The sequence below is a fragment of the Sorex fumeus genome, unplaced genomic scaffold (assembly GCF_029834395.1).
Source record: "Sorex fumeus unplaced genomic scaffold, SorFum_2.1 ptg000075l, whole genome shotgun sequence".
Classification (NCBI taxonomy): Eukaryota; Metazoa; Chordata; class Mammalia; order Eulipotyphla; family Soricidae; genus Sorex; species Sorex fumeus.
The window spans coordinates 7,923,704-7,945,964 of record NW_026606132.1 but is presented as its reverse complement, the minus strand read 5'-3'; the positions used below and the strand labels follow the sequence as shown (position 1 = coordinate 7,945,964).

At 41.4% G+C, this 22,261-nt stretch overlaps 1 protein-coding gene across 4 annotated transcripts in view; it reads left to right on the top strand.

The window, feature by feature from the left end:
• ARHGEF6 (Rac/Cdc42 guanine nucleotide exchange factor 6) overlaps positions 1-22,261 on the top strand; it is a 171,451-nt gene that overhangs the window by 96,682 nt on the left and 52,508 nt on the right. For all 4 annotated transcript variants that reach the window (XM_056130214.1, XM_056130216.1, XM_056130215.1 and 1 more), the window contains 3 exons: positions 1,821-1,915; positions 6,042-6,137; positions 7,900-8,022. In XM_056130214.1, coding sequence (XP_055986189.1) covers positions 1,821-1,915; positions 6,042-6,137; positions 7,900-8,022 — 314 coding nt within the window. The remainder of the gene's footprint in view (positions 1-1,820; positions 1,916-6,041; positions 6,138-7,899; positions 8,023-22,261) is intronic.

Sequence of the window (22,261 nt, the reverse complement as noted above, 5' to 3'; positions counted from 1 at the left end):
GTCAGCTGTGTGTAAGACTAGCGCCCTACCCACCCCACCCACTTTTTAAAATTAAGGTTGCCTTAAATCTGTATCTTTGGGTGTTAGATGGAAGACCTGTTTAATTATTGTGCTTATAGCTGTCCAGTTTAGCCAGCACCATTCTTTATAGAAACTTTCTTTTCTTTATTGTATATACTTTGTTCATTTGTCATGAATTATTGGTAAATTTGTGAGTTTATTTCTGGGGTTTTGATTTTATTCCATTGACATGTGTCATCTGTATTTATTTAAATGCCATGTAGTTTTAATTACTGTCACTATGTAACATAGTTGAAAGGTAGGTAGCGATTCAAAGTCTTGTGATTCCATATAAGCCTTAGCAACTTTTGTTTCTATTCCATAAAAAAAGCCATTGCCTTTTTTTCACTAAGGTCACCTCAACTTTGTATCTTTCTTTTGGTAAAATGGACCTTTTGATTCTACTAATTCTCCCCAGTTGTGATAATGACTTTCATCTCTCAATGTCTTGTCCTGTGTCTTCTAATAGTGTCTGGTATAAATAAAAACCCTTTTCTCTAACTTGTTTAATTAGTGGGAGTATTCCCTGTCACCCAACACCTGCCTGGACAGTGTCTTCACAATGGCATATACCTGTACACGACATCACAATGCTTTCTGAGGTAGGCAATATGTCACAATTAGGATGAGGCGAGCATTCTTAAAACTGAAGCCAGCTGGTAGTGTGTAGCTGGGCCTGGACAACCACTGTCTGGTTATTTCCCACCTCCTCCCTCAAGGCCTCCACCCCACACTTGCAAAGCAAACCATCATGTATCATCTTGTGAGTACATGTCCAGTAGTTTTTGTAGACTAGAAGCTTTTTATTTCTAGAGAAAAGTGTTTGACATGTTTGTGATTCCCTCTTTACTCTCTCCCTCTGCAAATAGAGTGGAAACTTCCGGCAGGAATCCTGGGAGTTGGCACAGAGAGACCCATCGGTAATTTTTTTGTTGAATGAATTAAGAGCTAGGGGAGAAAATGTGTGAACTTGGTTATTTGAAAGGATCTTAAGCTGAAGGTGGTAGTTGCTTTCAGGAAAGGCTGTGACCAGAGGAGGTAGAGGAGAGGATAGTGAGACCCTGAGTATTGGTGACTGTCTACAGGATTTTCATTTGCTTAACCAGAATGTGGAGCTTTCTTTCCCTTGTCTGCTTCTTGCTGTGTCACTATCCTTTTCTCTTTCAGAGCTTATATTAACACTATTTACCTTTTTAAAGAGACCAGCTATAACCCCACTTAAAATTTCACACAGATTTCTGTCCCCTAAAGGTCTTATAGAAAAATAAACAGAAAAGTATGTGTAACAATGTTTTCCATTATATGCCAAGCATATAAATCATAATGGGTTTCTTAAAAAAATCTTTGTAATGTTAACATCACAGTAGTCATTAATTTAGTTTGATTCTGAGTTTTGATGTCTAAAGGTAGTGGCTTTCAATGTTCTTACCCTTAAAATGAGAATAATGATCCTTTGTTAGCTAACTTTAAACCTTTTCTTAGGCTAAACCAATTCCAAGTACAAGAAAGCACTTTGTACAGTACTGTGTAAATGGAATGCCTCTCCAGTTATGGGTAACTCAAAATTTTTGTTCATATGCTATGCAATGTAATCAAAAGCCATACAATTTACTTTCTTAGAATGAAACAAAGTGTATTCAGACTTAGTGCTCTTGGCATATGCCTAAATAAATAGGATTTCCCCTAATAATTTGGGCAAAAGATCTAATGTTCTTACCTTGAACTGGATTAAAAGTGCCTTGATCTTTGTTTCTCTGTAGGTGTTACAGAACATCTTGGACACTGAAAAAGATTATGCTAAGGAACTTCAGTCACTTCTTGCTACTTACTTAAGACCCCTGCAAGCCAATAACAAGTAAGATATCTATTTTCAACCCCTTGGTAAATAAACTGAGATAATGTTAGCACATGAAGTCATTAGTCTTATGTCACTAAATAATTGATTTTGCCCTTTAGAAGAATTTGCCGAGATTACAGGTTGCCAAGAACATTGGTCGGTTAAGGCATTAGAAATTATGTAAGCAGCTTCATTTTGGAGAGCTTGGCTTTTTATCTCCTTGGGGCCATGGGAGGGATAAGAAGATTTGCATTTTCTGTCTGCCACAATTTTTACCTTGTACATTTTGAAAGTGATCTATCTGATTTTTCCTGACAGAAAAATAAGCCTTGCTGGCATACTTATGAAGAAAGCACATTCACTGGAAATTCTTGTGCTTGCTCTGACCTTTGCTTGTCTGGGCAAAAGCTCTTTCCCAGGCTCTGAAAGGGAAAAGAGAGTGACATTTTATGAATGCTCATAAGAGCAATTCAAATCTGTATTTCACCCAGTCAAATGTAAATGATGAAGAGATATTCAGATGTTCTGCATTGTTTCTGTTTGCAGTGACTGTGATTAAGCTTGTATGCAAGGCCTGTGCTTCACCCCTGAACCACATCCCTAGCTCTTACTTATTTTTTAGTCAAATGTCTAAACTTTATTCTGGTCTGAGAAATCCCAAGTGACCTGAATTGAAAACTTAATTTTCACAAAAGGGAAATAGCGACTGTTCATTTTATTGTGCTTGTGGGCAGGACATATTTAAAGACTGGTGACTAACCGGGATAACTCATTTGTGTTTTTCTTTTACTGCTCAAACTTACTAGAGAGTGTGCTCTATCAGGAAAATGGAAAACTTTGCTGTAGACTCAACCAAATTTTCCCCTCTTGCTTGAGTAAGAACTTTTGCTGGACGGTGGCCTAAACCATCGACTCCAGGCTGAAATAAGTAGAGCTCCTCTTTTCCAGACAGTGCTTGCTGAGGCATTAATGTCTTGCTTAATTCCCCACTTGGTTATTTTCCTGGCACTCTGGGAATCTGACTTGAGTATGAAAGGATTTTGAATTCCTGTGATTTGTGAGTTGAAACATGAATATCAACAGAGTGTCTATTGTTATTGTTATGTAAAAAATGAAGTGTCCGGGTGAATCACCGTTCTTAGAGCTGAATGGAATGTCAGTAATATTTTTGTATAGTATCCTGGAGCAGGTGGCTGTCTCCATTGAGAAGGAAGGATACTTCCCAGCCAAAGAGACTAGACATGTGCCTTGCACATTCAGTAATAGTCTGGGTGCAGTGTCTTCTGCCCGCCAAATGCAACATTGTGCTGGTGACAGAGGAGAGGGACACTGAAGTGTAAAGACAGGGAGGGGAGATGGTAAGATTTCAAATGAAGAGGTGATGGGTTGGGTTGGCCATGTAGACACGGTAAGAGGAAAGGAAAGAAGAGAGAGGAGGTGAGTGAGCCAGACCAAGAGGACACATCTCCCAGGTATATCCAGCAAGTAGTGCTACTTTTGTCTGAGGGCCCCCCAAAAGATTTGATAAAAGCCCACTGTTTATTGTCTGATCCAGAAGGGGCTAAAGACATCTCCTTCCAGAGTCAGCTTCTTGCTGCTTTGAGAGAATCATCGCTAGGAAAACCTAGAGGTTTCACTTTTGATTCCCTTTGTCGGGGGTTTCCAGCTTGTGGGTGACATGTGCAGGTTCGCAGAGGAAGCAGTAGTTTCTCATCCTCTCCGAGTTATGGGGAACGATGGTGTGGGTCATCTTTTTCTTTGTCAGCAAGTTGCTGTCTTGGAAATACTTCCTTAGTATTTACTAAGTGAAGGAGAAAGAAGAGCATGTGGCAGGCACCGGCCTTTTAAGTCAACTTTCAAGAACACTTTGGGTTTTTCTCCCCCTGAAGTGAGTAGAGGGGGCTGGAGCAATAGCATAGCGGATAGGGCATTTGCCTTACACACGGCCGACCCAGGTTCAATTCCTCTGCCCCTCTTGGAGAGCCCAGCAAGCTACCCAGAGTATCTCACCCGCCCGACAAAGCCTGGTGAGCTCCCCTTGAGGTATTCGATATGCCACACACAGTAACAAGTCTCACAATTTGTTGTGCAAATTGATGAACAGCAGGGGGACAGTGATAGTGACAGTGACGTGAGTAGAAGTGTGGGGTCTGGAATTCACGTGTACGTTCATGTTCAAATTCACCCTTTCCCATTCACTGGCTTGGTGAGTTTGGGTCAGGGTTTGCTCCTATATCAAATGGATGCAACATGAGTCCCTGCCTCATAAATTCGTGGCAAGGTTCAGAGGAATGAGTCAGTTTTGTTAACTGGTTGCATTAGGGTTAAGCATTGCCCCAGTATTGGGCTTTGTTGGTTCTTGTTGTCTCTTGACAGTTGTTTTATTTTGAAGGGGATGGGTGGATAAGAAATTTTTTAGTTGAGGCCCCAGATAAAATAATTTAGTCTTTGGGACTGGAGTACAGGGTAGGACACCTGCCTTGTACATGGCCGATCTGGGTTCAATCCCTTGCACCCCATATAGTCTCCAAAGCACTGCCAGGAGTAATTAGTCCCCAAAGCACTGCCAGGAGCAATTCCTGAGTGAAGAGCCTGGAGTAACCCCTGAACATCGCTGGGTGTGTTCCAACCCTTTCCCTACCAAATTGCTTAGTCTATAAAGACAGGAACTATAGTCAGTGGGTAGGGTGTTTGTTTTGCGTACGACTGACCTGAGTTTGATCCCTGGAACCCCGTACAGTCCTCCAAGCCTTGCCAGGAGCAGTCTGTGAGAGGAGAGCCAGGAATAACTCCTGAGCACCACTAGGTGTGACTCCAAAACCAAACAAAATGGTTTGGGTGGCTGGAGCAATAACACAGCTGGTAGAGCGTTTGCCTTGCATGCGGCCGGCCCTGGTTTGATTCCCAGCATCCCATATTGTCCCCTGAGCACTGCCAGGAGTAATTCCTGAGTGCATGAGCCAGGAGTAATCCCTGTGCATCACTGGGTGTGACCCAAAAAGGAAAAAAAGGCTTAATCTACTTGATACCACTCTGTTTTAAAGCAAACAAATCATATCATTTTTATTTATTCATTTATTTATTTTGGTGTTTGGACCACACCTTGCCATGCTCAGGCATATGCCTGGTTTTGCACTCAGGAATCTCTCCTGGTGGTGCTCAGGGTAAGATATGGGGTGCTGCGGGTTGAACCCAAGTCGTCTACATGCAAGACCAGCACCCTACCTACTGTACTATCGCTCCAGCCCCCGATCAGACCATTTTTATACCCTTCTGCTTTTTCTCACAAAGATTACTTTTAGTTGCTGTTTGAGCACTTTAACTGAACTTTAAGTTAAAATGCTCATATAGCTTCTAAAAGGAAGTTGCTAAATTTTCCCTGTATGTTACATGAACATACATAATACCTTTCAGTTCCTTTCCCAGCTCCTCCAGAAGAGAGTACCCAAACTTTTTTGTACTTATTTCCAGCTGTGATGTATTTCATCTATTTTTTTATGAATCAAATGATTAATTTATTGATAATGAGGATAGAACCCAGAGCCTCACACAGTTGGGGTGTGTGCTCAACCAGTGCACTATCCCCAGCCTTTTCCAGCAATTTACACACTTAGATATTAATTGCTTGTGCGTCACTCATTGCTTTGTGTAACACCTATAGGTTCTTTAACTCTCATTTTTTTTCTGTTTTATTTTTGGTTTCTGGGTAACACCTGGTGGTGCTCAAGACTAACTCCCAGCTCTGCACTTAGGAATTACTCCTGGTGGTTCTCAGGACAACCATATGGGGTGCTGGGGATGAAACCCAGATTGGGCACATGCAAGTCCTACATGCAAGTCCTACATGCAAGGCCACATGCAAGTACTATCACTCTGACCCAACACTCATTTTCTCTAGGATCATTGTTATAGTTACAGAAAGTGGAACCAGAGAAAGAAGCTTTAGAACATTGCTCAAGACCATAGAGTTGATACAAATTAAGAAGCAAGAGTAAAATCACAGGACTTTCTTCCCTTGTACCATTTGCCAGTTATATTATTTAATTATATGCCAATTATATATCTCCACTAATGAGACTGGGGATAAAATAGCTAGAGTCATATTCACGTCCTACTCACTAAAATCACCCATTCTATTTTACAGTTTGAATTCTGTGGAATATACAGCTTTACTGGGAAACTTCGAGGAAGTATGTTCCTTTCAACAGACTCTCTGCCAAACCTTGGAAGAATGTGCAAAGTAAGTGTCTCACACACTGCCATTACCTAGCTAGATTATTTGTGAGTGTGAGTGTGTTGTGTTCATTTGAACTGATATCTTACATAAGGATCATTTTATATGTGTTTGTTACAGCTTGTTTTAGTGCAGGGAAATGTACTATGCTTTCAAGTTTCAAATAACTAGTTGTATATCATAGCTTTACATCTAGTATATTATTTCTCACTTTCTATAAAATCCAATTGTTTACTACTTCTGCTCATTATAAGACAAATGTGGCCTTAATTGACCATGGATGATGCTTTTAACATCTATTGGATATTTTCTTTGATACAATGAAGATTACCTGGAAGACATACATGGGTTATTTGCCGAGTCTCACAATATTTACTCGTTTGTGGCATCATATCTCTTATATAAACAGTTCTAACTGATAGAAAACATGGAGAAAGGGAAAGTCTTATCTTATGGTGAACCACCCATGTTTAATGGCTAGTTAGAGTATGGAGGTGCTACAGAATGCTTTAGAATCAACTATAATGACCATCAGGAAATATATTTCTGTAGCAAGACTAATTTTCCCAGTGTGATATCTTAGAGAAGGTTGAAACCTTCCTTGTTTTTAGGGAAATTGGGGTGATTGCTTGCTTCTAAAGCTTCAGGTTGTTGTTCAGAGGGATGGAGAAAGACGACCCTAAAGAGATCTGATGAGTGACGCTGGGTGCCAATAGATACCCAGATTGTCGACATGGAAATATATTCACTAAGTAGCAAGAGCAGATTACAAGCTATACTTGTCAACTTTGTTTTCCAATTTGTGGAGAAATATCTAGAAGAAAGTTGAACTAGGTCAAAACTATTCTAAAGGATTCGTCTGAATAATTTCTTCTCTTTTTCTATAAATAGAAACCAGTGAGTTAAAAATTTAAAAACCAACTTAAGGAATAAAACTTAAAAAAACAAAGATTTAAAGAAAGAACTTAGAAAAGAAAACTATTTAAAACCCCCTTAGGTTACCCTGCCTCAAAATCCATCAGGCTTCCAAGACTGCATAATGCTCTGCAATGTATCATTTTTACTTAGGTTGGTTGTTTTGTCTGTACTTTGAACTTCATATAAATTAACCAAGAGTGATTTTTTGGTCACCCTCGGCTGAGCCTAGGGCTTACTACTGGCTCTGCACTCACTCCTGGCCAGGTATGGGGGACCACATAGGGTACCTGGAATCAAAACCTGGTTGGCTGCATGCAATGCAACCACTTTACCTTCTTAACTCTTGCTCTGGTCTCAGCCAAGAACATTTTAAGGTACTTAGCTGAAACAGAATATTATAACTAATACATGCATCTAAAAACATCCTGCCTACTAATTTCAAGTATCTGACTTTGTGTGTTGGCTATATTTGGTGGCTAGTGTTTAAAGTACTTGCACTTCATGGGGAATGTGGTTATAAATGTAGCTTCCCTTTTTTGGGGGAATATACTTCAATTATTTTTTTTCTCAATTTTTATTAAAAACACTGTGATTTGCAAAGTTGTTCATTATGCAGTCGTTTCAAGCATTTAATATTCCAACACCACCAGTATGACCTTCCCTTCACCAATTTTCCCAGTTTCCCTCCCAATCCCAACCTATCCCTTTGGCACATAACAAACTGGAGCTTCCCTTTTAACTTTGCAGAAGAAAGCAAAGAGTTCACACATTGCCGGGTTTAATTTAAAGCCACTTCCTTTATCTCTTGATTCGTATTTTACGTTTTGTGTTTTACCTCATTTGCTTACAGGTTTCCAGAAAACCAACACAAAGTTGGAGGCTGTTTGCTGAACCTCATGCCTCATTTTAAGTCAATGTATCTGGCTTACTGCGCCAACCATCCTGCAGCTGTAAATGTACTCACCCAGCACAGGTAAATCCCGAACATTTCTCCCAAATGGCTGATTTGCAAGGAATTTCTCCCCTTGGAAATTCTGGATGTCCTGTTGACCTCTTGGTTATCTCCATTCAGCCTACCGGGACTTGATTTTGATGGGAGTGCGAGGGGGTCTCTCATTTGGTGATAAGAATTCCTGGGAACATCTTACAGTGATTTTTGGCCAACCTAGCAGTTCAGCATGAGGCCCCAAGGTGTGGTGGTACTTGTGCCCTGTGATGCTGGGCCACCCTGGTGTTGCTGGGCGAGTAAATAATTTCTTTGAACATGGGTTGGTGATTCATGAATGTAACCCATAATTTATTGAGTACCTATTATGTGCAACCTCCTATACTGGCTGGATGCAGATTTGGTACTAAACAAGGGATAGAAGGTCCTTCCCTTCACAGACCATATAATCTTGAGGGCAATATAGACAGATAGCATGTTGTAAACATTATAGATAATATAAATCTTGTAACCAGTAGGGTAACTAAATAGTTGCTGTTCCAGAAGTAAACTTGTCTTTTCTATGCAATGGGCTTAGCCCTGTCTAACCCCGGTGAGTGCTTTCTGGCCGAACTGCCTTGTCTACATGTGTTATTTTTTTCACTTTCCCTTTGTCTGGTAGAGGAAGTCTCAAGCGGGATGATGGTTAAAGGCAACTATTAATAGAGAAAGGCCAGTGGCAACTGGCGCTGAGCTATGGGCTCTGATAATAATACTACATGAATGCATGTTGTGTCAGAAACACAAAAGGCAAGAGAATAGTATCTCCTGTAAGGCTCCTTGCCAGTTCACATCTCCTTTTTCTCCCCCTCTGACTTCCTGACCCTGACACATTCATGGACATGTTTGTCTGAGCCAGAACATTGCACAAAAGATTTGAAGATGTGTTTTTTCTCTTTCCAACTTTGGGGTTTTTTTTTGGGGGGGGGGAGTTGGGGTCATACCTGGTGGTTTTCAGGGGGCTATTCCAGGCTCTATGCTCAGAAATCACGTCTGGCAGTGCTTTGGAGACCAGGTGCAGTGCCAGGGATCAAACCAGGGTTGGCTGCATGCAACTCAAGAACCTTAAGCCCTGTACTATGTATCTCTTAAGCCCTTCCCAAGATGTGGTTTTCATTTGGTTTGGTTTGGTTTGGTTTGGGGGTCACATGTGGTAATGTTCAAGGGTTACTCTTGACGCTGCACTCAAGAATTGATAATAATCAATTATTATTAATTACTGTTAATTATTACTAATAATTATTCCTGCTGGTGTTCAGGGGCCCATATGCGGTGGCAGGGATCAAACCTGGGTTGTCTGCTTGCAAGCGCCCAACGTGTTATACTGTCTCTCCAGCCCCTTAACTTTTTTTTTTCTCTTTGGGTCACACCTGGCAATGCTCAGGGGTTACTCCTGGCTTTGCACTTAGGAATTACTCCTGGCGGTGCTCAGGGGACCATATGGGATGCTGGGAATTGAACCCAGGTCGGCCATATGCAAGGCAAATGCCCTACCCGCTGTATTATCACTCTAGCCCCCAGCCCCTTCACTTTGAACTCATGTGCAAGAAATCTCCACGTTACAAAAGCAACATACAGAAGCCCTTACTCTGGAGACTTGATTCAGAATGGATATGAATCCTGGAGGCTGCTCACAAGTGACCCGAATATTTCTCAACCCCACCCAGGCTTGAATTTCCAGAACCGGAATACCAGTTGACACTCACCCTCAGATGTGGTGTCAATTTGGGGGTTTTAATCATAGCTTCTTGGAACATTATAGGCCTGTTAAAGATGCTTAATTAATTTATTTCATTTATGTTGGGGCCACCCCTGCAGTGTTCAGGGAAACTCGATTTTGCCTGGAACTCACTCCCAGTGGTGCTCACGAGACCATATATGGTACAAGGGATGGTATCAGGGTATTCCACATGCAAAGCATGTCCCCCAAACTATTGGACTCTTTTTGACTTTATCAGGATATTAGGGACAAAGAGTGAGGGTGAGTCTTTCCCAGTGGGGTTCAGGGGCTCTTCCTGGCTCTGCACCAAGCAGTGACCCCTGGCATTTTTCTGGAAACCATAGGCAGTGTCCGGGAGAGAACCAGGGCTATGGCCAAAGTGGCTGCAGGCACTGCAAACACCTTATCTCTTGGACTATGTCTTCAGCTCTCAGGACATTTTATTTATTTTTACTTTTGAAATTTTTATTTATTTATTTTAATTAAATTACTGTGAAATACATAGTTACAAAGTTGCTCATGCATACAGTGTTCCAACACCCATCCTTTCACCAGTGTACGTTTACCAACATCAGTGTCCCCAGTTTCCCTCCCACCACCACCACCCCACCCCCGCCTCTATGACAGGCTCTCTCTCTCTCTCTCTCTCTCTGCCCCCCCATTGGTCTCTCTCCTTTTTTATTTTTTAATTTTTAAAAATTTTTATTAGTGAGACACCATGAGGTACAGTTGTAGACTTAAAATTTTCTGTGCTTGGGTTTCAATTATACAATGATCAAACACCCATCACTCCACCAGTGCCCATTTCCCACCACCACAGATCCCAGTATCTTTCCCACCCCCCATCCCCCCATCCCACCCTGCCTCTGTGGCAGGGCATACCCTTTTGTTCTCTCTCTCCTCCTGGGTGTTGTGGTTTGCAAAAGAGGCATTGAGTGGCAATCATGTTTGGTCTATAGTCTACATGGAAAGTATCATGCTAAGCGAAATGAGTCAGAAAGAGAGGGATAGACATAGAAAGATTGCATTCATCTGGGGGACATAAAGTAACAAAATAGGAGACTAACACCCAAGAGTGGCCGGGATTAGTATCAGGAGGTTTGCTCCATGGCTCGGAGTACCAAATAAAGGATGTTGGGAGGATCCTCCCAGGATGGGAGAAGCATGCTGAAAGTAGACTATAGATCGATCTCTCTCCTTTTGATATTGTGGGTTGCAATACAGATACTGAAAGGTTATCCTGTATATCCCTTTACCTACTTTTAGCACTCAGTTCTTGTCCAGAGTGATCATGTCCAACTAGTATTGTCCTATTGATCCCTTCTCTATTTCCCAGGACATTTTCAAGGTAAGATTGTGGAGTCCCCACATGAGAGTCAATTTTGTTGCCCTGATTCACATTCTAAACTCTTGTGTTATAGCCAAAATGCAGCTGGAATTTGAAGAAAGAGGATCTGGGACCAGAGTGTTAGTGCAGTGGGTAGGGCATTTGCCTTGAATGCGGTTGACCCAGGTTTGATTACTGGCACCGCATACGGTCTCCTGAGGCCTCCAGGGGAGAGAGCACAGAGCCAGAGGTAAGCCCTGAGCATTACCAGTTATGGCCCCAAAACCCAAAAAAGAAAGAAAGAGAAGCCAAGAGTCTGGATTATTGAGGCAAGTGGCTTGCATACTTGGAGCTCACGTTAGCTAATAATAACTCTGACAGTGTTCCAAGCACATGATGGAAAAGTCTATGAGGGAGTTACTATTCTTACCATCTCCGCTTTGCAGATAAGACTTTGGAAGTAAATAATCTCCCCAAGAACTCATAGCTGTTAAGTGGTTGAGTCAGAATTAGAATCCAGGTCTATCATCCTTCTAAAATATATCTTTATAAGATATTTTTAAAATTACAGATAGAATTCTCTGAGCCAACATTTAAAGAATTATAAAATGGGCACCCATGTGTCAGCCACCTGGCTTAAGAAAATAAGTAAAACCATGTCCTCTCTGGTGTAACAGTTTTATTGAGATGTAATAAGTCTACCATACGTTTCAGCCACTTAAAATGGATGGGTAAATTCATTTTCGTTGAGTTAGAATTGTACAATAGCTACCACATTCAATTTTAGAGCCTTGTCATCACTCCACAAATAAGCCTCTACTCAGTCACAGTTCCTCCTCCCTGTCAGCCCAAGGCAACCAGTAAAATACTAGAATTAATTATTCTGACACCTCACTACATTTTTTTTTTTGCTTTTTGGGTCACACCAGGCACTGCACATGGGTTACTCCTGGCTCATGCACTCAGGAATTACTTCTGGCAGTGCTCAGGTGACTATACGGGATGCTAGGAATTGAACCCAGTCAGCTGAGTGCAAGGCAAACGCCCTACCCGCTGTGCTATCACTCCAGCCTCAACAATTTAGAATTTTTAAAAATTGATTTGGGAGGGTTGGTGGCACCACGTCTTCAGTGCACAGCGACTATTCCTGGTTCTGTAGTTCTGTGCTCAGAACTCACCTTTGACAATATTCAAGGAACCATATGCAGTGCCAGGGATTTTGTTTGTTTTGTTTTGTTTTGATTTTTTAAATTGAATCACAGTGGTATACACAGTTATAAGGCTGTTCATGATTGGGTTTCAGTTATAAAATGTTCCAACACCTGTCTCTTCACCAGTGTATATTTGCCACCACCAATGTCCACAGTTTCTCTCCTGCCCCCCCACCTCTCTGTGGCAGGCACTTTTCTTCTCTCTCTCTCTCTCTCTCTCTCTCTCTCTCTCTCTCTCTCTCTCTCTCTCTCTCCACTATGGCTTGCAATACAGAAACTGAAAGGTTATCATGTATATTCCTTTACCTGCTTTCTTTGTTTTTGCTTTATTTTAGGTTTATTATTAGTCTTATTTATTTATTTTTAAAATTTTAATTGAGTCACAGTAAATACACAGATAAAAAGTTGTTTGTGATTGGGTTTCAGTTATATAATGTCCCAAACACCCATCTGTTCACCAGTGTACATTTCCCGACATCAGTGTCCCCAGTTTTCCTCCACACTCCCACCCCCACTTGCCTGCCTCTGTGGCACAAACTTATCTCTCTCTTTTTCTCTCTCTTTCTCTTTCTCTCTTTTTTCTTTCTCACTTTCTGTTATTTTGGGAATTATGGTTTGCAATGCAGAAACTGATAGGTTATCATGTGTATCCCTTTACCTACTTCCTTCTTTTTTCCTTTAATAGATATATTGTTAATTTTATGTATTTATTTTTTAATTTTTTAAACTGAATCACAGTGAGATACATAGTTACAAGGTTGTGAGATATATAGTTACATGATCGGGTTTCAGTCATACAATGTTCCAACACCCATCCCTTCATCAGTGTACATTTCCCACCACCAATGTCCCCCCCCACATTTCCCTCCTGTCTGGTCCTGTCCCCCCATGCCCCCACCTCTTTGGCAGGAACTTCTCTCCCCCTCCCTCCCTCCCTCCCTCCCTCCCTCTCTCTTTCTTTCCCTCTCCCTCTCTTTTTGGGCACTGTGATTTACAAATACAGACACGGAAAGGTTTTCATGTATATCCAACTTTCAACACTCAGTTCTTGCCCAGAGTGATCATTTCTATTCTTTTCATAGTGGTCCCTTCCTTATCCTAACTGTCTTTTGCCCCCACACACTTGTGGCAAGCTTCCAACCAGTCCTTCTGGCTCCTATTTTTCCTGTCCCTGGATATTAGTTTCATACTGTTTTTTTCATCCCACAAATGAGTGCAGTCATTCTATTTCTTTTTTTGACTCATTTCACTCAGCATGACACTCTTCATGTCCATCCATTTATAACAGATTTCATGACTTTATTTTTCCTAACAACTGTGTAGTATTCCATTGTGTAGATACTTTCTTTGTCCAGTCATCTGTTTTCAGACATGCTAGATGTTTCCAGATCAGTCATCTGTTCTCAGGCTCTCTGGTTGTGTCCAGATGCTGGCTATCATCAATAGTGCTGCAATGAACACAGGAGTGCAGATGGTGTTTCTGCTCTTTTTGGGGGGGAGGGGGCAGGGTATAATGCCAGAATTGATATTGCTGGATCATGTGGAAGCTTGATTTCTAGCCTTTTGAGGAATGTCCATATTGTTTTCCAAAAAGACTGGACCAGTTGGTATTCCCACCAACAATGGACAGTCCGTTTCTCCCCGCTGTGCCAGCATTGGTTACTCTTGTTCTTTTGGATGTGTGCCAATCTCTGTGGTGTAAGATGATATCTCATTGTTGTTTTGATATATATCTCTCTAATGATTAGCGATGTAGAGCATTTTTTCACATGTCTTTTGGCCGTTTGTGTTTATTTCTTCTTTGAGGAAGTTCCTGTTCACTTTTTTCTCCCCATTTTTTTTATGGGGTTGGAGGTTTTTTTTTCTTGTAAAGTTCCACCGGTGCCTTATATATCTTGGATATCAGATGGGTATTGGGTAAATAATTTTTCCCATTCCGTGGGCTCTCTTTGTATATTGATCATCATTTCTTTTGAGGTGCAGAAGCTTCTTAGTTTAATGTATTCCCACTTTTAAAATCTTTGCTTCCACTTGCTTGATCAGTGGTGTTTCATCTTTGAAGATGCCTTTAGCTTCAATGTCATGGAGGGTTTTGCCTATGTTTTCCTCCATGTCCTTTATGGATTTGGGTCTGATGTTGAGGTCTTTAATCCGTTTTGATCTGACTTTAGTGCATGGGTTCTGGGGATTTGAATTGGGGTTTCAACGATATGACCACAATCCAGGCAAGTGCCTCATCTCCTTCCTCTCTCTCCAGCCCCACAGACATCTTTGTTTTTGTCTTATACACTTTATTTTTATTTTTGGGGGGGGGGTTCCATTAGATTTTTTTATTAATGAGACACCATGAGGTACAGTTGTAGACTTACAAATTTTTGTGCTTGGGTTTCAAATATACAATGATCAAATACCCATCCATCCACCAGTGCCCATTTCCCATCACCACGGATCCCAGTATTCCTCCCACCCCCCATCTCCCCATCCCACCCTGCCTCTGTGACCCATAGACATCTTTTAAAAGTGCAATCACACTGGTTTAGCATACAGTCTTCAAATTTTATCCACATTGTAATATGTGATAATAAGTCATCATCTATCTATCTGCGTATTTGTGACATCAGCACTTGCATACCAAGTCTGAACTCTAGCACTGAGGCATATTCCCGACCTAGTTCTTCATTTTCAATTTGCTTTATTTTCGGGCTACACCCAGAGGCGCTTAGGCCTTACCCTTTGCTCTGCACTCAGGGATGACTCCTGGCAGTGCTTGGGGGACCATATGGGGACCCGAGGATTGAACCCAGTTTGATCAAATGCAAGATAAATGCCCTCCTTGCTGTACTATCACTGTGGTCCTGTAGTTCTTAATTATTTTTTATGAATTTTTTAAAATTTAGAGTCATTTTTATTTAAGAGCTATGATTTACAAAGTTACTGATAGTTGCATTTTAGGTATACAATAATTCAACACCAATCTCTCCACCAGTGTTACCTTCCCTCCACCAGCTTTCCCAGATTCCCTCTCCACCTCAATCTCCACTCACCCACCGCCCGCCCCTGCCTGTCAACCTGATAGGCACATTAAAAAGTTTCCGTGGTTGCTACTTAGGTCTGATATTTTCAGTTCTGTTGAGTCTGTGTTGTAGGTATATGGCTTTAACCCTCACGCACATCACTGATATAACTGAAGCTTGATGTCTGTTCCCCCTTTACTTCTCGTTCTCTTCTTCCCCGCTTCCACCTTGATATCTTTCCTTCTCTCTCTGTCTCCTCTCTAAGCACTAAGGTCAGGGATGATCTAAGCATCCCCTTTTATATCACAATCACACAATCACAAATCATCCTGTTATTCGTCGATTGCCTCGAGCAGGCCCCAGTAACGTCTCTTTCATCCTGGCCCTGAGGTCATTGTCAAGGCTCTTTAGGAGAATGAGACCCAACTGCAAAGTATGTGCTCTACCCATTTGAGCTACTTCACCAGTCCTTTAATTTCTTTTTCAGAGCATTTATCATTAATGTATAAAAACACGATTTACTGTTTTTTATTTTATTTTTACTGAGGTAATTTTAGATTATAATGTTATGTAAGTTTCTGCTGTGTATCATTAAAAGTCACAAAAAAAGTGTTTGTACTACTGTAGTTTTGTCATTAAAAGACCAATTCTCTCCTTCATTATACAGTTTCTATCTTTGTCCTAATTTAATACCCTTCTTCCTTCTTACCACCTCCCCTTCTTTTAACCATTTATTGGTCTTAGAGTTATCTTTTCTTTTATCTAGTTCATGTGTGTTTTGGAAGCACAACTTCCTTTTTATGCTAATTTTCATTCCTAAATAATACTGAATTCATTTATTCTATCAGATTTTTTAAGTATTAGAGTTTTCAGCATACTAAAAATCCTGTGATCTAAGTAGTATAGCATGGAGTTGCTTGCTTTGCCTGCAGCTGACCTCAGTTTTGATCCCTGATACGACATGGGGTCCCCAAGCAGAAGTGGTTCCTGAGCACAGAACCAGGAGAAAACCCAGAGCATTGCCAGGGGTGGTGCAATAATCAAAAGGAAAAACTCATGTCATCTATAAACTGAGATAATTTTACTTTCCCCTTCACCATTTATTTATTTATTTTGCTTTTTGGGTCACACCCAGTGATGCACAGGGATTACTCCTGGCTCAGCACTCAGGACTTACTCCTAGCGGTGCTCAGGGGACCATATGGGATGCTGGGAATTGAACACCGGTTAGCCGCGTGAAAGGCAAACGCCCTACCCGCTGTGCTATCACTCCAGCCCCTCCCCTTCACCATTTAGATGTTGTCATTCTTCCCTATATTAATTGCTCTCATTAGAACTTTCAGTCATATGTTGAAGGAAGTGGTGAAATGGGGCCCAGAGGAACAGGACAAGTAGCTCGCAACACCTGCCTGTCAGCATAAGGTTGCAGGCACAACCTCTGGTGACATTGAGCACAATCCTAGCACCACAAGAAATTCCCAGCTGCACCACAACCAGCTGTGTGTAACCACCACAAGAAAGGGATGCTGTTGACAGAAAATGTGCATTGGTGGAGGGATGGGTGTTGGAATATTGTATGACTAAAACCTGACCATGATCAGCTTTGCAACTGTGTATCTCACGGTGATTCAGTTTAAAAAAAGAAATCATGCTGTCTATACATATTGAATTTTCCTAGCAGATAGAAATAAGAAGTGAAAAAACACAAGTTATTTTTTTAGAAAGAAAGGCAACCCTGGGCAAACACTGTAACTAAAATATGTGTGAACACAGCTTAGGAAGTGCAAGCCCTGTGTGTGTGCTAGAGGTTCCCAGAAAGTATCACCACCAGATTGTGTGTGAGTACTCCCAACTAGAGACATCAGAAGATTGAGGGTTCGAGCCCCTTTGTGGTCACCAACTGATGTTGGTGGGCCCCACGGGTGACTTATGTGGAGTAGGAGAAAGACGGTCACTTTCTCCTGATCCACCTCTGCCACCCGGGACACAGGGTTACTGGGTTCTCATCTCGCCTTGCAGAAAGGAATTTCAGGAGTAGACAAGCAGTGAAATAAAACAGATTTTATTTGGAAGTTTTGAAGGGAAGGAGGAAGAGAAAGTTGGAGCGAGTGGAGAGTAACGTGCTAAAGAGAGAATCTGGGCTTCTCCAAGGGCAGAGAGAGCCCCTACACACATCCCAGGATTAGACAGGAAAGCATGAAAGTCCACAAATCAAGAGGGGTGATTCAGAAGCCAGATGTGCTTGGGCAGCACATGTGCTTGGTCATACAGCCCTCAGCAATCATGATGGCTCACTGTGCAAGCACCACACCGTGATGTCTGGCCCTGAGTGAACACAACTATGCGAGTAAGCACCATGGTCAGGTATATGTGTGACCCCGCACCCTGCAACAGCATCAACATTGACAACGAAGGGGATAAAGAGAAAACGGTAATAAACGCCATATTCCTGACTTTCTGGGTTTTGTTGTTGTTGTTGTTGTTTTGCTTTTTGGGTGACACCCAGCGATGCTCAGGGGATACTCCTGGCTCTGCACTCAGGAATTAATATTGGAGGTGCTTGGGGGACCATATGGGATGCTGGGGATTGAACTCACATTCGCCTCATGCAAGGCAAACACCCTACCTGCCTGTACTATCACTCCGGACCCACTTTCGGGGTTCTAATGGTGACAAAGAGAACGTGTATTTGGATCTGAGCAGCTGGACTCAGTTTAGATGATTTCAGTTTTGCTGGCCACACCCAAGGCATCCTAGTCGGGAGCCAGCCAATGTATGCCTTCTTCTCTCCATCAGGTGTAGTCTGGGTGTTGACCCAGGCACAGTCAGTGCCAGGAGCTTCTTCACAGCCTGTTTCTTCTGGTGCTTGTCGACTTAACATACACCTCAAACACAAAGTGTGTTGTGTTCTCTCTTCCTCAGGGCTGACTAGTCACAGGGAACTTGATTAGGGGTAGAGTTTGAATTTGTTTCTTCTGGGGGCACTCTTGGGAGAAAATTTGCGCTGCCTTCAGAGTTTCAGAAGATCGTGTGTGTGTGTGTGTGTGTGTGTGTGCGTGCGTGCGCGCACGCTCGCGCGCCTGTACACCTTTCAGTACTGCTTTCTCAGTCTTCAAAGATTTTGCATTTGTTTCAGCTCTGGGATAGGGCAGGGCTTTCTTCTCTGCTTTAAGTACCATCTTCTTGAAAAGCAAAATCAACGTTTTTGTCATTGAATATAATGTTAGGGATGAGCTTTCCATGTCTGATTTTTTTTAAGTTTTTGGACCATACCCAGCAATGCTCAGAGGTTATTCCTGGCTCTGCATTCAGGAATTACTGCTAGAGGTGCTGGAGAACCATAGGGAAGATGTGTGGGGGACCATAAGGGAAGCCAGGGATCGAACCTGAGTTGGCCACATGCCCTACCCACGGTACGATCTCTATGCCCCTCCATGTCTGATCTTTTTCCACTGAAGCAATTTACTTCTATTTCTAATTAGGAGTTCTCCTTTCTTTCATTTTTTGAAGAACCATGACTTATAATAATGTTAATAAGGTTTAATGCATACAATATTCCAATACCACAGGAGGTGTTTTTATTTATTCTTTTGTCATGCAAAATTATTGAATTTTGACAATTACTTTTTCTGTATAAATTGAGATTATGATGTGATGATTTTTATCCTTCATCTTCATCACTAGGTTGATGTGATTAAGTTGAACCATCCTTGCATCCTATGGAGTCCAATTTGTCTTGGTCCATGATTCTTTTATTGTGTTGTTCAATTTAGTTTGATAGCACTTTAGTGAAGATTTCTGCATCAAAATTTGTCAGGGGAATTGCCTGTTATTTTTCTTTTCTTGTGGTATGTTTCTCTGGCGCTACTCTCTGGGTAATGCTGGTCTCATAAAGTGAGTTTGGGAGTGTTTCCTTCCTTCAGCTTTTGGAAGAGTTTGAGGCTGTATAGGTATTAATTAAGTTTTAAGTTTTCAATAGAATTCATAAGTCAAGCCACCTAGTTCAGTTTTTTTCCCTTTGTTCAGAAGCTTTTTATTTGTAAATCAATAGTTTTACTTGTTTTAGGTCTATTCACATGATCTACTTTTATGATTTAGCTTTGGTCGGATTTTTTTTAGGAATTTACTGATTTCTTCTAGGTTATCCTGTTTTTCATAGTAGTCTTTGTTTAGTGTTGGGGAGGCCAAATACTCCTGGCTCTGTGCTAAGGGCTTATTCCTGGAGAGTTCAGGGGACCATGTGGGATGCCAGAGATTGAACCCGGGCCTGCTGTGCCCAAGGGAAGAGCCCTGCCCACGGTTCTGTCTCTCCAGCCCCCATAATAGTCTTTTATGATCTTTTTATTTTTGCGGCATCAGAATAATGTTTACTCTTCCTTCTCTGATTTTTTTTATTGAATCACCGTGAGATACAGTTACAAAACTTTCATGTTTGAGTTTCAGTTATACAAAGATTGAACACCCATCCCTCCACCAGTGTACATTTTCCACCACCAATGTTCCCAGTATCCCTCCCCACTCCACTCACCCCTCACCCTGCCTCTGTGGCAGACAATTTCCCTCTTTCTCTCTTTACTTATGGGTATTATGGTTTGCAGTACAGATAATGAGAGGCCATCACGTTTGGTCCTTTATCTGCTTTCAGTACACATCTCCCTTCCTGAATGATCCCTCTAACCATCATTGACTTAGTGATCCCTTCTCTATTCCCAGCTGCCTTCTCCCCCAGCTCATAAGCCAGGCTTCCAACTGTGGAGCAATCTTCTTAATAAACTAGAAATTGAGCTTTCTTTTCTGATTTTTATTTGATTCTTTTCCCCTCATAATCTCAAGAGAGAACAAGGGCTTCTTCAGAGTGAAAAAAAAAACCCTAACATTTTGTACATTTTGATATGTTGTATTTTCATTATAATTTGTCTTGAAGTATTTCCTAGTTTACTATTTGATCTTACAGGTAGTTCAAGACTGTGTTGCTTCATTTACATATAGTTGCTGATTTTTGAATTTTGTTTCTGCTATTTTCATTCCATTATAGTTAGAGAACATATTTGGTAGAATTGTAATATTTTAAAGTTATTAAATTTAGTGACATATAACCAATCCTGGAGAATGTTCTGTGTGCACTTGAAGAATGTACATGCTCTTTGTTGGGTGAATTGACATGCATGTCTTTTAACTCCATTTGATCTATTAATGGTTCTCTCTCTCCTTCTCCCCCTCCCTCTCCCTTCCTCCCTCCTTCCTTCCTTTCTTCCTTCCTCCCTCCCTTCTCTCCTTCCTTCCTTCTTTCCTTCCTTCCTTCCTTCCTTCCTTCCTTCCTTCCTTCCTTCTCCCTTTCTTTCTTTCTTTCTTTCTTTCTTTCTTTCTTTCTTTCTTTCTTTCTTTCTCTCCTTGGAGGTTTGCGTCACCCCTGGCTATGCTCAGGACTTACTCCTGTCTCCGTACTGAGGAATCACTCCTAACTTTACTTGGGGTACCATATGTGGTACTAGAAATCAAACCCAGTATACCCCCTTTCCCACCCTCCCCCTGCCTCCATGGCAGACAATATTCCCCATACTCTCTCTCTACTTTTGGGCACCATGGTTTGCAATACAGACACTGAGAGGTCATCATGTTTGGTACATTATCTACTTTCGGCACACATCTCCCATCCCGACTGATTCCTCTAGCCATCATTTTCTTACTGATCCCTTCCAATTACCATTGTCTTATTGGTCCCTTCTCCATCCTAACTGCCCTCCTCCTATCCTTTCACTTATGGCAAGCTTCTATCCGTGGACCAGTCTTCCTGGCCCTTGTTTCTACTATCCATGGGGATTAATTTCATATTATGCTTTCTTATGTCCCAAAGATGAGTACAATCATTCTATGTCCATCTCTCTCCTTTTAACTCATTTCACTCAGCATGATACTCTCTATGTCCATCGATTTATATGCAAATTTCATGACTTCATGTTTTCTGGTTGTACCATAGTTTCTTTATTCACTGGAAAATGGGAGATTGTATATTTTTAATTCCAGAATTTCCATTTGTTTTTTTTCTTTATCAATATTCTCTCCTTGATGAAACATTATCATAATAACTTCCTTTATATCTCCTCTTGCATTTTAGGTTACACATACACATTTCTTTGTGCCACATTAGTTATTTTGTTGAAAACTATATACCTTACACATGTGTAGGTTTGCCAGCTCTGGTTATTAATTCTTTCCAGCCGCCAAGGATTATTTCTTGTTTATTGCTTGCTATTTTTTTCAATTTACTGAATCACCATGAGACACACCATTATAAAGCTGTTCATGATTGAATTTCAGGCATACAATGTTCCAACATCCATTTCTCCATCAGGGTACATTTACCACCTTCAATGTTACCAGTTTCCTTCCTTCCACCTTCCCTCCCCCCCAGCCTACCTCTATGACAGACACTTTTTTCTCTCATTCTCTCTCTCTCTCTCTCTCTCTCTCTCTCTCTCTCTCTCTCAGCATTATGATTTGCAATACAGGTACCTAGAGGTCATAGTATTTGTCCCTCTACCTACTTTCAATAGACGGATCTTATCCAGAAATATCATTCTACCTATCATTGTTCTAGTGGTCCCTTCTCTATGCCTGCTGCCTTCCCCCCAGGACTTTAGGCAGGGACCAATAAATTGATGTATCTCATGATGGAGTTATTAAGTCCTTGTATGACAGATTTCTAAAATGTTACAGTTTAAGCCTTCTGCTTATGTTTTGTTAATCGAGATTGGTTGCCTTCTACCACTTGGTGTGCGACTACTAGTTTATCAGTGTTGTAGCATTTGTGATGTCAGGAAGTTCAGTATTTTTATCAGGAAGATACAACTGTAGTTGATTTTTAACTCAGTCGCAGCTTTGGGGTGTAGACATAACTGCGGGGGCTTCTGGAATTATAGGGAAGTGGGGGGGGGTTGCTTGCTTTTTTGGTACT